The sequence below is a fragment of the Erinaceus europaeus genome, chromosome 6 (assembly GCF_950295315.1).
Source record: "Erinaceus europaeus chromosome 6, mEriEur2.1, whole genome shotgun sequence".
In the NCBI taxonomy this organism is placed as follows: domain Eukaryota; kingdom Metazoa; phylum Chordata; class Mammalia; order Eulipotyphla; family Erinaceidae; genus Erinaceus; species Erinaceus europaeus.
The window spans coordinates 71,506,940-71,523,410 of NC_080167.1; the positions used below are offsets into that span (position 1 = coordinate 71,506,940).

The 16,471-nt window shown below is 51.3% G+C and overlaps 1 protein-coding gene across 2 annotated transcripts in view; it reads left to right on the plus strand.

Moving 5' to 3' along the window:
* The first annotated feature begins 2,342 nt into the window (after window positions 1–2,342).
* The window catches only part of NRP1 (neuropilin 1), a 172,881-nt gene continuing 158,752 nt past the window's right edge, over window positions 2,343–16,471 (plus strand). For both annotated transcript variants that reach the window (XM_060192503.1, XM_060192504.1), the window contains exons 1-2: window positions 2,343–2,938; window positions 6,001–6,175. In XM_060192503.1, coding sequence (XP_060048486.1) covers window positions 2,854–2,938; window positions 6,001–6,175 — 260 coding nt within the window. In that variant the 5' untranslated portion in view covers window positions 2,343–2,853. The remainder of the gene's footprint in view (window positions 2,939–6,000; window positions 6,176–16,471) is intronic.

Consider the following 16,471-nt stretch of genomic DNA (forward strand, 5'->3'; position numbering starts at 1 on the left):
ACACACACCACACACACACACCACACACACCCACACCCACCACACACATACACACACATGCCACACACACACCCACCCACCACACATATACACACACACACACACTCACACACACCACACACACACATACCCACACACACACCCACCACACATACACACACACACATACACACACACCACACACACTCCCCCACACTCACACACATACACACACCACACACACACCCACCCACACACACTACACACACACACACATACACACACCACACACACACACACCCACCACACATATACACGCACACACATACACACACACCCCCACACACTCACATAGACACACTCACACACACCCCCACACCACACACCCCCACCACACTCACACCCACCCACCCACCACACACACACACACACACACACACACACACACACACACACACACACACACACCCACGGGGCCCAGGAGGAAGTCTGATGCTTGTGTCCTGGGTGCAGGTTCGGTTCCCCCACTGACCCTTGCTCTAGAGGGACCCATAGGGGCCTGGCTCGCAGGGGCCCAGAACCTGCGAGCGCTGGAGGGGACAGGACGGCTCGGCCAGTAGTGGGATTGCCAGTAGTGGGGTTGAGAGGCTTCCCTCCAGCACTGCCCTCCGCCCCCCAGCCCCCCCCCCCCCCGCCTCCCTGCAGCTCCTTTGGCAGGGCTCCCGGAGACCCAGACCCACACCCGCCCCAGGCTCCATCCTCGAGGCTCAGAGCCCGGCGGCCGCTGCGGCTGGGGGCGGGGAGGGTGGGGGTCCCGGAGGGTGGGGGGTCCCGGAGGGTGGGGGGTCCCGGAGGCTGGGGGTCCCGGAGGGTGGGGGGTCCCGGTGGGTGGGGGTCCCGGAGGCTGTGGGTCCCGGAGGGTGGGGGTCCCGGAGGCTGTGGGTCCCGGAGGGTGGGGGTCCCGGCGCTGCGCACCCTGCAGCCGGCCGCCCGCAGACGGCGCCTCCGCGCGGGCAGGAGCCGCCACACGAGGGTGCGCGTCCCCGCAGACCTGGAACCCCCCTGCATCCCGCATCTCCTCCGGGTGCTCGGCCCGCGCCGGGGTCTGGGGGCGCGAACCCCGGGGGGAGGCGGCCCGGGCGCGTGCGGGGGCTGCGGAGGGGGCGCCTCCCGGATTCCCGGGGTTGCAGCTGGGAGGGGCAGCCGCAGGCCCCGCAGAGAGCGGCTCGGCCCAGGCGCAGGCTGTCAGCAACCGGGGACCCAGACCTCCAGCCCTGCCGCCCCCACCCCACGCCGGAGACCCTCCGGGCCCAGGGTCGCCCGCCCGCCCCTGAGCGCGTGGGATGTGAGGGCCGGGGGACCTCGGGGTCGGGGGTCTGGCTGGGCGGACCCGGGTGGGCGCCGGGGGTCCTGAAGACTGCCGTTGGGGGGGGGCGAGTCTGGCCGGGGTGACCCTTCCTCCGCGCCCCCGGGCCAGGCGGGAGCTCTCCGGTCGCCCTCCGCCCGCCGCGCCGCCTTCCCGGGTTGCGGGGCCGGACACACCGACTGGGGCGCGCCGGGGAGCGAGGGGCACCCGGGGTCTGGACAGGGGGGGGGAGGAAGGGAGGGAGAGGAGGGAGAGGAGGAAGGGAGGGAGAGGAGGGAGGGGAGGGAGAGAAGGGAGGGAGAGGAGGAAGGGAGGAAGGGAGGGAGAGGAGAGAGAGAAGGGAGGGAGAGGAGGAAGGGAGGGAGAGGAGGAAGGGAGGGAGAGGAGGGAGAGGAGGGAGAGGAGGAAGGGAGGGAGAGGAGGAAGGGAGGGAGAGGAGGGAGAGGAGGAAGGGAGGGAGGGGAGGGAGGGGAGAGAGAGGAGGGAGAGGAGGAAGGGAGGGAGGGGAGGGAGAGGAGGGAGAGGAGGAAGGGAGGGAGAGGAGGGAGAGGAGGAAGGGAGGGAGAGGAGGGAGGGGAGGGAGAGGGTGAAGGAAGGAAGAGGAGGGAGAGGAGGAAGGGAGGGAGAGGAGGGAGGGGAGGGAGAGGAGGGAGAGGAGGGAGAGGAGGAAGGGAGGGAGAGGAGGGAGGGGAGGGAGAGAAGGGAGGGAGAGGAGGAAGGGAAGAAGGGAGGGAGAGGAGAGAGAGAAGGGAGGGAGAGGAGGAAGGGAGGGAGAGGAGGAAGGGAGGGAGAGGAGGGAGAGAAGGGAGGGAGAGGAGGAAGGGAGGAAGGGAGGGAGAGGAGAGAGAGAAGGGAGGGAGGGAGAGGAGGGGCGAGGGAGGAGGGCGGAGGGAGGCGAAGGTGCCATTGGAGACACTCCGTCTCCGCCGCCTAGGCTCCGTGCTCCCGCCCAGGCCCCGCGCCCCCACCCCGGAACCCAGTCGGGCGCCTCCCCCGGCCCCGCCTCCCCGGGCCCCTCCCCAGGCGCCTCCCCCGGCCCCGCCTCGCCCCCGCCCCCGGAGCCATGGCCCGGGCAGCGTCTCCGGGAGGAGGAACAAGTGTGGGGACGAGCGGTGCCGCGAGTGACAGGATGCCGGCCCCCTGAGCCCCGACGCCGCGGCCCCCAGCCCGCACGGCGCCCGCACCGCGCCCCGGATCTCCGCGCCCGTCCCCGGACTGCGCCCCGGCTCCCCGGACTGCGCCTCGGATATTCGCGCCCGGCTCCCCGGACTACGCCTCGGGTCCCCGCGCCGGGTCCCCGGTTTCCGGACTGCGCCCCGGACCCCTGCTCCCGGATCCCCAGGCTGCGCCCCGGATCCCTGCGCCTCGGATCCCTAAGCCCCGGGATCCCCAAGCTGCGCTCCGGATCCCCAGGCTGCGTCCCGGATCCCCAGGCTGCGCTCCAGAGCACCGGCTGCGCCCCGGTCCCCGCGCCCCGGTCCCCGCGCCCCGGTCCCCGCGCCCGGAGGATGGAGAACAGGCGGCCGCTGCCCCGCGCCGCGCTCGCCCTCGTCCTCGCCCTCGGCCTCGGCCTGGCCGCTGCCTTCCGCAACGGTGAGTGACCGCGAGGGGACGCGGGGCCAGGACGGTCGAGGGGACCCGCCCGGCCCGGGAAACTTTCACCCGGGGGGGGGGTCTTGTAAGCCGGCCGTGCAGCGGCCCCCGTGACCTCTCTACGCCGCGAACCCATAGCGAGTGTTCCCCGCGCCTGGCGGCTGCTGGAAGTTAACGAAGGCGGAAGCTGGGGGGCCCGGGCTGGAGCTCCCCTGGGCGCCCCCAAACCCGCCCCTGTGCAGGCGGCCGCGGGCGACCGAGCGCGCGGGCTGGGGTCCCCGGGACGCCCCCTCCGCCTGTGACAGCTGCTCCACCCGGCCCGGTCCGGCACGAGAATGAGTGGTAGTTGTGCTGTGTCCCTGGGTGGGGGGTCTGATCTTGGCAGGGGGGGCATCCCGGGGTCCCCGAGCCCCCACCTGGCCACCGCCTTGGCCGCCACCCGGGTGCAGGCAGAGGAAGCCGGTGCCGGCAGGCGCTTGTGGGGTGATGTTGAGCCGAGAATCTCAGCGGCCCTTATTAGCCGGTTATCAAACACTTACTTTCTGGCTGGCACTGCTGACTGTGGTATATTGTTTTAATAAGAGACCCCCCCACTGGAGGGACCCTACCAAGAGAAATTCAGATCTCGCCTTTATGATTGATGGATGGACATTCATCTCCCTAATGGGCTTTATTTTATTTTATTTATTTTTGAGGTTTTGTGATTGAAGCAATAGATTCTCCCCCACCTCTCCACCTCTTGCCACCCCCCACTCCATCCCCAACAGCTACCAGGTGGTGCCCTGGGAAGGTATTCCTGGAATTGTGAGCTTACTGCTCAGTTTGCTAATGACCCGGAGTTGCTGGCATCTTTCTGACAGAGCTCAGGTAGTGTGAGAGTTTGGAACCTCAGTCAGCTCAGCCTCTGATCTCCTCAAGGCCTGGTTCAGCCTGTGGCTGGCCCTCGATGATGTTCAAGGCCTTGGGGAAGCTGGTGTAAAAGACCAGGTTGTGAACTCTGCCGGCCTGTGTGTTTGGTAGGAAGCTGGCCAGTGCTGAGAAGAATCTAAGTCTTGGTTGGCCTGCCGGTGACTGGCTAGCTGCTCCGAGCTGGTGTGCTGGCAGGGTCCAGCTCCAGCAAAAAAACTCCAGTGTCCACAGACCTTGTAAAGAAAACCGTGTTCTCCTTCCCCGCCTCCTCTCGGTGTCTGCTAAATTAATTCATTAGCCTTATTTAGGAGTAATGGTCCCGAGTCATTAGAACTTGCTCTTTCTTAATCAACTGTTAGAGAGATTGAGCAGAGCCAGGGAGTCTGGCCGCCCGCATTATCTTATTACACTGTCACTTTCTCAGAAGTCACAGATTAAAGGGCTCTGGTGTGGTACCCAGCCCACCTCAATGTCTTCTGGAGTGACGCTGTGAGTGCCTAGCAAGGGCACTGCTTTATTTCACAGATACAGGCGCTGTCATGTGTTTGTCCAGAGCTGGGAGAGACAGACTGAGCTGTGCTCACTTTCCAAGTTTCCCGCACATTTAAAATAACGCCAGCCCTTTCAGGACAATCACAGAGTCCTGTGTGATCTTTAGCTGAGATTCTGAACTCTGGTTGCAACATTTCTTCTTGGCAAGCCGGGAGCTTTTAAAAGCCAAGGCCAAGGCCAAGGAAACTGCTCCAAGACGATCCCTCCAGTCTTGGCAACATGTCAGAAACATACGAACAATTGAGAAAAACAATGCAATTTATACTGTCTTCTTTTTAATCTATGGGAAATGATTTCTGTAATGCATGTAGCTTTATGAATTTTTGATGTACACTTCATCTTTCATTTCCATTTGACCTGGTTTTCCTGTAATAAAATTCCGTAGATTTATAAATTCATGCTGAGAGCAAAGAATACCATTCTCTTTCCACGGGGAATCTATTAGATGTAATGTTAATATATATATATATATATGTATATACCACTGCTGAAAATTTGTGACTGATGTGTATGTCACTTGTGTATGTCACTGCTTTCATACCCGTTCCTTGTACGGAGTTGAGGCACCAAATTTTTTATCACTCAAAATTAAACATCAATAAATGCAGCAGCGTTTCAGACTTAGGCTCTCCAGTCAAAAATACATCGTAAAAAAGTGACCATGAAAAGCCACAGCGAACAATAAAGCAGCCCAGAGACTGGCTGACTTGGCTTGGGGTGAGTCACTCACTAGTGCAGTTGAGTTTTCTCAGACCAAGGTAGAGGACTAGCTAGTTCACCTCCGGCAGGACCAGAGAATGGAGCTAACCAGATGTGGTCCTCAGCCCTCCCTCACTGTGGCAGGCCAGTTCTTTATTTATTTTTCAACATGTAGGTAATTAGACTTAATGTTGTGTGGAGACTCATTTTCCTTTCTGCTCCATTGCTTTGATCTGGTCTCCGAGCCTGAACAGCTCTACTCTGAAGCAGATTACTTCTGCCTCACCACATAGACTTTGTCCTCTGTTGATCTGGGCCTCAAGAGCTGAGATAACTCAGAATCACTTAGATTTCTGAGCAGATAAGGAAACAACAACAACAACAACAACAGCAGCAGCAGCAGCAACAGCAAAAAGGGTTTGGCTTGAAGCCAAAGGAAGTCTTGGAAGACAGTCCTCCCAGATCCATGACAAAGACCAGGCTTAGCATCAAAAAGCCACACAAGAGCCAACAGCCTCTGGTAGTCACCTTCCACTTAGAACCTGCTTTTCCGGAGGATAATGAAGACTAGCAGAGGCTCCCTGGGGACCCTGTTGATATCCTTGGAGGGGGTCTGGTGTTTTGAAGTATGAGATGACCTCCTTTTGGGGAGTAGGGGTGGTGACTCAATGAGTCACTTTCCTCCACGGTCAAACTCCCTGCCAACAGAAGAGCTAAGACTTTAGGCCCCTGTTTCTGTCCTTACTGCCACTTGAAGCATCTGCTAAAACGGAGAGAGGTTGCTTAAGGGCCATCCATTCATTGATTCATTCATTCGTAAGATCAGAACAGCTAACCAGTTATCCTGGCGGAAGATCTTAAAATGTCAATATGTAAGTACGTATTTGTTGTTGTTGTTGCAGATAAATGCGGTGACACTATCAAAATTGAAAACCCAGGCTACCTGACCTCTCCCGGCTACCCACATTCCTACCACCCAAGTGAGAAGTGCGAGTGGCTGATTCAGGCCCCAGACCCCTACCAGCGAATCATGATCAACTTCAACCCTCACTTCGACTTGGAGGACCGAGACTGCAAGTAAGTGAGCGGACCTGTTAGAACAGGGCCTGACAGCACCATCTAGCGGCCACCGATGTCTAAAGGGGGAAAAGTGTCAAGGGCTTGGAGCAGAAATGGATGGATACAGGAAGGGATTCCAGCCGAGGCCAGAGCATGTGTCCGTGGCTTGGCCATGGAATTATGTCCAGTGGTTTCTGAATTTTTTTCAAAGGAGGAAGATGATGTGTGAGTGTGTAACCTCTCAGAGTCTTCTCCCTGTTGACTCCTTTTCGGTTGGGGGCCGCTGGATATGTGGTGACTGTGTTATGTTTTCGCTATTCCTGCACAGAAGAGGAAGAGCCCCCGCCCCCAGACTGACAGTGTTTCTGAGCAGATCTGTGGCTTATGTTGTGGGTTAGGAATTAATTGCTCTTAGCTGACTGAGCTTAGCGTGATAAAAGAAAGTAGTCAGTGGGTTAAAAACAAGGCGTTTCTGGTCAGTGGTATGAGGATTCTATCAGTCAATTCCCAGTCGTGGCAAATGCTGAGGAATAACTGTGAGGGCTCACTTCTTCTTCTTCTAGCATTTGCCCTTCTTCCGTAGCCAGTCAACAGCATCAGGTTGAGCCTGATGTAAAGTTTCGAGACCTCCTTTGAATCTGGAGAGGTGGCAGTCGTTGACTATGTGGGTCATAGTCTGTCTGTAGCCGCAGGGGCAGTTCGGGCTCACTGAGTGCCGTGGTCTACAGTGGAATCAGTGTCCCTCTGGCCAGCTTTCACCTTGCTCCCTCCTCTTACTGTCCGAGTGTCTGCTAGACTTCATCACCACAACACATTCTTACCCTAGAGTCATCCTGAATCCAAACCCCTCACTGTGTGTGAAAGAATTAGTGTCTAGATTTTTTTTTTCATTCCATGGTTTGGAAAGAATGTTTTGCCACTGTAATCAGTAGTGCGCCCAGCTCTCGGGGGTAACTCTTCCTGGACGTCTGGTCAACCACCAGTTGCCCTCAGCAGCTCATTCTGCTATTCTGCTGCACAGCACGTGGTGGTGTTCAGGGTTGAACCTGAATAGTCATCCTTAATGAAGTTAAGGTCTTTGGGTTGTTTTTAGCAAAACCTCAATTCTAAAGTGTCCTCTCTCTATTCTGTTCTGTTTCCCTGTGACCTGCAGTGGGTCCATTTGGTAGAACTGTAGACAGCATCGGAGACTCTTACTTCCTTCCATTCCTTGTCCACGGGCGTTGTTCATTGTTGTGTGGACAGGTCCCCTATTTCTAAACATTCTGTTGCCCACACACAGCTCTTTTAGGGGAGACCTGTAGAATGAAGATGTTCCTACCTGTACAAAACCTTCAACAATCTGCTGGCTTGGTGGTGTAAGTCCTTCAGGGAAGTGAGGCACCTGGTTAATTCGGCCGGCTGTCTGGTACCCAGAGAATTAGCATACACTCATTGCTGCTGATCAGTTTCCAAATGATCAGTATAAACTAGAGTATAATACAATTATGCCAATTGCAGCTTAATCTTTGTTCTGTGATTCAGAAATGCTGCAGGCACTTATATTGACTTTTTAATCTTGTCTGAAAGTTGCCATCAATAGAGTTCCAGTGACTGCTGGGAAATATTGTATTTCGCCGTCTGTTACTTTTTTTTTTCCAACCTGAAAACTTGTTCTCTATTTTCTTTATTTTTTCTTTTTGCTATTACTTAAGCTGCTATAAGAGGTATTTCTAAAGAAATTCTGATGAAATTATTCAAGTAGTAATATTATTTCCCAAGCAAGGTGCTGTTAGAGTTGAGTAAACTTAATATTTATTAACACCAGGACTGGAAAGCACTGAGAATTGAGAACAGTCAGAAGTGCTAAGTTAGCTGCTGGATCTTGGGAGGGGTAGTTCGAATCCTGGTTTGTAGTATGCACTCACCACTTTCTGTAGTTCCCTGCCCAGGCAGTTGTTAATCACTGCTTCTTCTGAGCAGATGCTAATTTATAGGATTGCTGTGGTTGTCACAAGGTTACAGTCACACATCTCCCCAGGCAAGGTGTTAGAACACCTCTCTCCTCTTAGACCCTGGCCATCTTTACACCATCCCTGTGCTGCCATTGTGACTTGATTGGTTACCTGTGAGCTAGTGTGGGCCACCTCCTTGCTTGCCTGCAGCGGAAGCCTTAAGGAGGGGCAGCCCGTTCAAAGAGCTTTGCAGGTGGAAAATGCTTACACGGTGCCTGGCACACCCAGAAACGCCAAGACGGAGTGTGCACGGGAGTTAACGTCTACTTGGCCAACTTGGCTTTTTTTTTTTCCTGTGTTAAAGTTGGTGAGAATGTAGGTGATTCTAATTGATAGAAAGGGAGGGTTTCTTTTAGTGACATCATCAAGGTATTCGAGAAGTTTACATGGGCAAAAGGATTGCTTCTCTAACTGCAATGGTGAGATTCATTATTACTAATTTTTTTTTTTCTAAAATGCTGCAAAGTCAGCTGGTCCTTTGGTTGTGGTGTTTTCTGTGGCCAGCCTTCGAAGATTGATATATGTTACTTGATGAGGGCAATGGCCCTGGGAAATATCTGTATACCCTGGTTTGAAGTGTTGCTCCCTGGCTGCTTGTTTTGGATAGAAATGCCACAGTGGTAGAAGGAGAAGACAGAAGACCATCTTAGGGCACTGCCGCCACCGTCTTTCTGCGCTCGTTCACGTGACTCCTGGCCATGGCTGAAAGTTGCAGTCAAGGTTCTACAAGTGTGGTGTAGCTCCTGCCTCCTTCTGTAAAGGTTGTCAGAAGATTCCAGTTTTTTTGTGCTTCCAGGACATCACAGGAGGCCAGGTCTCCCTAGGAAGAATGGGAAGCATCAGAAACTTGCAAAAGAACACATTCAGGGGCCAGGTGGTGGTGCGCCTGGTTGAGCGCACGTTAAGGGTGCACATGGACCCATGTTCAAATCCCGGGTCCCCACCTGCAGTGGGGAGTGGGGGAAGCTTCAGGACTGAGGAAGCAGGGCTGCAGGTGTCTTTCTGTCTCTCCCTCTCTATCTCCCCCTCCCCTCTGTTCCTGGCTGCTTCTGTCCAATGCATAAAGATAATAAAAAATTAGAAAAATCAATTAATTAAATTATATATATATATATATATATATATATATATATATATATATTGATCTAGTAATGAGATGATTTGCTTAGAGTCCAGTCTGCATTCTCAAGAAAATGTCTGCATTTTACTGACTTTCAGCTGCCCGTCTGTTCTTGGAAGCTGTACCTTTAAGTGACACAATGGCTGATGAAGCCGGGCCTTGAAATAGAGCCTTTGTGTTTATTTGTGGGCACTGTTTACTTCTCATCAACATCCCATGGAGCTGACCTTGAATGAAGCTGTTTGAAAAAGGCAGAGTTTGGTGTATAGAAACTTCCACTACTGGGGCCTGGTGGTGGCACACCTGGTTGAGTGCACATGTTACAGTGTGCAAGGTTGCAGGTTCAAGCCCCCAGTCCCCACCTACAGGGAGAAAGCTTCATGGGTGATGAAGCAGGGCTGCAGGTGTTTCTCTGCCTCTCCTCCCTTTCCTCTTGATTTCTGACTGTCTTTATCCAATAAATAAATAAATAAAGATAATAATAAATAACATTTCATGAAAGGAAAGGAAGAAAGAAAAAGAGAGAAAGAAAGGAAGGAAGGAACTTCCAGTGTGGAAACTAAAGAAATCAGCTCCTGGGGGGGAGGTAGATAGCATAATGGTTATGCAAAGAGACTCTCATGCCTGAGGCTCTGAAGTCTCAGGTTCGATCCATAAACATCACCATAAACCAGAACCTAACAGTGCTCTGGTGAAAGAGAGAGAGAGAGAGACAGTGTAGGCATGGCTAAGTAGTGAAATAGACCAGTTCTGGCGTCAAAAACACATTTTGTTGAAATCTGATGAGTTCAGAATTAGTGCACACCCCAACTGAATCAGTAGTGAAACGAGGTCAGAACTTCAAGCAGAACCTGGCTGGCGCAGTACAGTAACTAAGAGCCCAGCCCTGCCACCAACTTTTATAATGGGGAGCCAGTGGGGCTGTTTCCTCTGGGAAATAAGCGTACAGTTCGGTCAGAGTTTCAAAACACGACTGTCATGCACTTTTCATTATACACAAGCATCCAAAAAGATGGGGGAGGCAGCAGGAGGGTTCAGCAAAAAGACTTTCATGCCTGAGGCTCTGAGACTCCAGGTTCTATTCTCAGCACCACCATAAGCCAGAGCTGAGCAGTGCTCTAGTTAAAAGAAAATAAATAAAAATGTTAAACTGATAAATAAAAAAGTCCTACCATCCCCCTAAGCTCTTTTCTTGGACCACTTGTGGCGGCGTTGTGTAGGGTTGACAGTGTGTTAGGATTTCTGGCTTTCGGGCCTAATTTCATGGTTACGTTGACAGGAGAAACAGCTAGACATTCTGAGAAGTGGAGGAGGAGAAGGAGGAGAATTTCTTTTTCTTTTTTGCCTCCAGGGTTATCTCTGGGACTCAGTGCCTGCACTTAGAATCCACTGCTCCTGAAGGCCATTTTTTTTTCTTTTTTTACATTTTATTGGTTAGGACAGAGAGAAATGGAGAGAGGAGGGGAAGACAGGGGGGGAGAGAAAGACAGACACCTGCAGACTTGCTTCACTGCCTGTGAAGCGACCCCCTCTGCAAGTGGGGAGCCGGGGGCTCGAACCGAGATCCTTGGGCCAGGGCACTCAACCCACCGTGCTACCGCCTGACCCCTGAAGAGGAGGCATTGAGGGAATGGAAGGGATGATTTTTTTTTTCCCCATCTTCCAGCTTGTGAAGTGTCAAGACACAGCCCAAAGGAAGAGAACAGTTTCTCTCTGCCGAGTTCTCAGAAAGCCGTGGTCCCCAGCCCTGATCGTTTATTTCCCTTAAACTGTTAGTTAGCTCTGGCTCCCCGAGGCAAGGCAGACATCTTGAATCTCATAAAACTTTATATCTGCATAATAAACAAGACTGTCATTGGTGCAGTAGTTAGAATTTATGGAACTTTTCCGGTTTCCCAGCAGTGCAAAGCATCAGCGTGATAATTTATAATAGTTCGTGACAAATACTGCTGAGCGCGGAGGTGTGTGGTTACATTCAGATCAGATGTCATCAGCTGGGGAGCAGTAAAGATCTCACAGACCAAGTTGGGTTCAAAACGTCCAGAAAATGATGGTGAAGCTCTAGAAAGAGTCGGAAATGATGGGGGTGGAGGTGCCGGGGGTAAGACCAGAAGCGCCTTGGACGCCCCGGCAAGGGCAACTCAACAATGATGGCTGTCTATATTCTACACGTGTAATCTCCTCTTTGTGTAGCCAATTCTAGGATATCTTTTTGTTGTTGTTTTGTTTTGTTTCCTTTTCCTTTTTCTAGTTCTGTGCAATCAAAGGAAGTTTAATTACAGTGAAATCATAATTAAATCAGGAGGATATTCAAGTTTTGGAATTTTTGTGGAGAAATCACACATTGTTTGCTTTGAAGCCACTGTTTTTTTAATTACCTGGGTTATCACGCGTGTCAAAACAGGGCTCACTCACTCCGCTTGCTTGTGTGGAATGTCAAGTCACTGAGTGAAAATCAATCTGTCTTAGTGCCTCAAACCTGATTGCTCCTGCAAATGTGATTATCTGATGGTGACTTAGTTGTTTATTGGCAACGTGGAACAGTGCGTTCTATTTTGGGGCTTCCTTGATGAATATTTCCCATTTTGATGCTTTTCCTATTTAGTTTGGTCAGCGTGGATTTTTCATCTGTTTTGATTTATTGGAGCAGTGCTTTTAGAATTATTAATTATTCCGATGAGTGAAGTTTTGGGCTTCATGTAGTCAAGGTTAGTGTCTCATCTTAGTTCCAACTTGGTGATTTAGATCAAACTGAACAAAGTCCTTATTTTATGTAAAGCACTGAATATACTAAAGGCAACCAACTTCTCCAATTCCTGTATGAAATACAGAAATACATCACTGTTAGGAAACTGATGTCTACAGAGACACATGGAGTCAGGGCAAGGTTTGCTAACCTTGTACAAGACGAGAACATCCCCAGAACCAGCCCCTAAATAAAGGCTGGTTTTGAGTCAGTGTCCATATGTTTTCTGTCATGTTCTCAAGTGCAAATGCTCCCCTGACTTGTATGATGGGGTTTTTGTAAGTTCCAAAATCGGACAGAATTGAACTCTGAGCCGTCTTCGTTGAATAGGTGGAACTCTGGGACAGAGACAGAAAAAGGCATACTGACCCCTTTCTAATGATAATATTAAAAGACAGTTCTCCGGACTCCCTTTCTCCTTCCTCCCTCTGCCAGGGCTACTGCAGAAATATCCTTTTGTGTGTTACAGAGACTAGAGTTAAAAATTGAGGAGGTAGGGGGGATTGAACCTGGGACTCTGGAGCCTCAGGGATGAGAGTCTCTTTGTAGAACCATTATGCTGTCTCTCCCTGCCTCCCCTCCCCTGCCCACAAAGATGATAGTTAAGTTACAATACAAATAGAAAATTTTTAGTCTGGGACCTGCTTTATATGCCAGGTAAATTCAGAAAAGTCTCCCTTCATGTTATTTTCCCTCCTGTTTTCATTACTGATTTGGGTTGACTTCGCACCACCGAGCTCAGTCCAGTTAGGAACCCCTGACGCGGTCAGAATGAGTACTTCTCAGAGCCGCTGCTAGCCGACGCCTGTAGCTATGACTCAGACTCTGCTTTCTCCCTTCTGGATCCCCAGCAACAATAGCACTGATTTAATTTGCGTTTAATAAAATTAATTCTCTTTATTATTTCTTATTGCAAACAATCACACTGGAACATAACGAATTTTGAGGATGACAAGGTTTGTGTGCTTGGCAGTTCATAGTTTAAAGGAAGCAGCCTGGGAGTCGGGCAGTGGTGCAGTGGGTTAAGCGCACAAGGCACAAGGACCGGCATCAGGATCCTGGTTCGAGCCCCCGGCTCCCCACCTGCAGGGGAGTCACTACACAGGCGGTGAAGCAGGTCTGCAGGTGTCTGTCTTTCTCTCCCCCTCTCTGTCTTCCCCTCCTCTCTCCATTTCTCTCTGTCCTATCCAACAATGACAACATCAATAACAACAACATTAATAACTACAGCAATAAAACAACAAGGGCAACGAAAGGGAAAATTAATAAATAAACACATAAATACATAAATAAGTAAAAGAAGCAACCTTTCTGAGAAGCTGGAGGGGAAGGTTCTGTGCAGTCGTGTCTCAGTGAATCCATGTGTGTGTGGCATTTGCACCCTGGTTTCGCTCTGGGGAGCTTGCAGGTAGAAACCGACCCAGGAGAGACAGATGTCTTCTGTCGTCAGCGAGCCTGCTCTCAGCTCCTTTCTTCCCACTGTAAAGCTCCAAGCTCGAGCCCATGCGGACATAGTGTTCTTGCAAAGGAGACTAAAACACCCATCGCTAATTGCCATTGTCAAGCTGAGTGAGGCCTGTGATTAAACCCAGAGAAGAACGCGACAAGATTAGTGCTCAGATCAGGTTCCAAATGCCTCTTAATTGGGTGTTTGTCATCAATCCTGAGTGAGTGACTTGGCAGCACCTCGTGCCTCCTATGCTTGATTGAGCTGGGTCTCCTTCTAGGTCACTTAGGGGCAGCTTGTGGTCTGTCTAACTCGCAGGGTTGCCTGTGAATTCACCGGACAGACAGATTGCCCTGGTTGACCCCGGAAACCTCCTAGTTGTTACAGGCAGCTCCGGGATGAGGTGTAAGGGGACATAGACAGCATAATGGTTCTGCAAAGAGACTCTTCATGCCTGAGGCTCCAAAGTGTCAGGTTCAATCCCCCACACCACTGTAAGCCAGAGCTGAGCAGTGCTCTGGTATTAAAAAAAAGTAAAGAAGGGAGTCGGGCTGTGGCGCAGCGGGTTAAGCGCACGTGGCACAAAGTGCAAGGACTGGAGTAAGGATCCCGGTTCAAGTCCCCCGGCTCCCCACCTGCAGGGGAGTCACTTCACAGGCGGTGAAGCAGGTCTGCAGGTGTCTATCTTTCTCTCCCCCTCTCTGTCTTCCCCTCCTCTCTCCATTTCTCTCTGTCCTATCCAACAACCGCAATAACAACAACAACAACAACAACAACAACAAAAGGGCAACGAAAGGAAAAATAAATATTAAAAACAAGAATAAAAAAAAGAAAAAGAAAAGAAAAGTAACAACACCTGAAGACCTGCTTTGCTGTTTGTGAAGCGGCACCCCTGCACGTGGGGAGCAGGGGTTTGAACCTGGGTCCTTGCGCTTAGTACTATGTGTGCTTAATTGGGTGCACCATCTCCCGGCTCCTCTTCTCCTTTAATCTAAAGAAGCAAGGGCGTGTGGAGAAGGGGTGACCACAGCTGGCTCTTACTTTGGGGCTCTGCCCACTCCATGGTGGGGCCCGGGCATCTGGGGCTCAAGGCCTGGCTGGATGGCCCCTCCGGAACCCCAAACTCACCTGCTGCTCTCTCTCTCCGCCTGTGTGACCTAAGGGGTCTGGGATGAACTCTGTTGAGTGTGAAATGTTGCCAGCTTGTGTTTTCACCCAACAAAGTCATTCTCTTACGAAATGTCACTCTAAGGACAGATCGATCTTCTGAATGATCAGTAAATATGAAATAATCACCAGCAAAGAAAAGCTATATGCAGAAACCTTCAGCCAACGGGTGGCCTTCTGTTTAGTCAAAACTCACCTTAAGAATGAGATTCTGGGGAATCGGGTGGTAGCGCAGAGGGTTAAGCACACGTGGCGCAAAGCGCAAGGACCGGTGTAAGGATCCCGGTTTGAGCCCCGGCTCCTCACCTGCAGGGGAGTCGCTTCCCAGGCGGTGAAGCAGGTCTGTAGGCGTCTGTCTTTCTCTCCCCCTCTCTGTCTTCCCCTCCTCTCTCCATTTCTCTCTGTCCTGTCTAACAATGACATCATCAACAACAATAATAATAACTACAACAATGAAAAACAACAAGGGCAACAAAAGGGAAAATAAATATATATAAAAATAAATAAATAAAAAATTTTTAAAAAAGAATGAGATTCTGGGGGGGCCGGGTGGTGGCGCTCCTGGTTGAGTCCACATGTTACTTGATGCAAGGACCTGGGTTCAAGCTTCTGGCCCCCACTTGCAGGGGAGAAGCTTTGCAAGTGGTGAAGCGGGGCTGCAGTTGTCTCTCTGTCTCTCTTCCTCTCTATCTTCCCCTTCTTTCTCTCGATTTCTGGCTGTCTATCCAATAAATAAGTAAATAAAGATAATAATAATAATAAAGAATGAGACTATGGTGGCTGGGCAGAAAGATGACTCAGAGGTAAATAAAGCCCAAGTTTGACAAACACAAGGTCCTGATATTGATCCCTGGTACCACCTAACTCTGATTCGTTTTCTCCTTAATAAATAAATAAGTCACTTAAAAAAAAAAAAAAGAAAAGAAATTCCAGTGGCTGGGAAATAACTCACCAGACTGAGCACAGGACTTGCCTGTCTGTGGCCCCTGGTTCTGCCCCCCGACCTGCGTGAAGCAGTGGTGCCTCCTTTTCTCTCTTGTGTGAGATGTTATCCCACATAAAAGAATAAAGTAATCGATTTACTTCCCCCTCATGATTCTCTTTATTTTTTAAAATATTTATTGAGGAGATGAATGGTTCACAGTGAACACAGCTGTTGATATATGTGCAGAGTTTCTTGGTGAAAGAATAAAATTTGAGGTCAGAAGGATTATCTAAATCCTGGTCTCTCACCCACGTGTCCTGGAGCCTCCCCTCCCCAGAGCCCTGTCCCATGAGGGACAGACAGACACAGGCTGGGGGTGTGGATCCACCTGCCAACACCCATGTCCAGCGGAGAAGCAATGACAGAAGCCAGAACTCCCACCTGCTGCACCCCATAGAGAATTTGGGTTCCTGCTCCCAGAGGGGGAGAAATGATAGGGGAAGATGCCCAGAGGGCTCTGAACTCCAGCTCCATCAGGACCCGGAGAGAGAAGAGGAGAAAGGGAGAGGCATTCGGATGTAGTGACAGGTGTAGGAGTGACTGGGAAAGGAAGAGGAAATGTGGCCATAGGGGGAACATGGGCAAATCTATACAAATCTAGACAGATAGTGTAGAAATAATAGTCAGCCTGCATCTGTGATCTCGGGAGAAGGGCTGTAGCTTCCAGTGGAGGGATGGGGACGCAGAGCTCTGGAGGTGGGAACAGTGTGGAGTTGTACCCCTGTTATCTCGTCATTTTGTAAATCAATATTAAATCACTAATAAAAAATTAATAAACTGTAAATGCAAAATAATAAATTCTGGTGTTTGGTTGGGAGTGGGGGAAGGTCCTGGAGGGGGGGAGCCTCGGTCTCA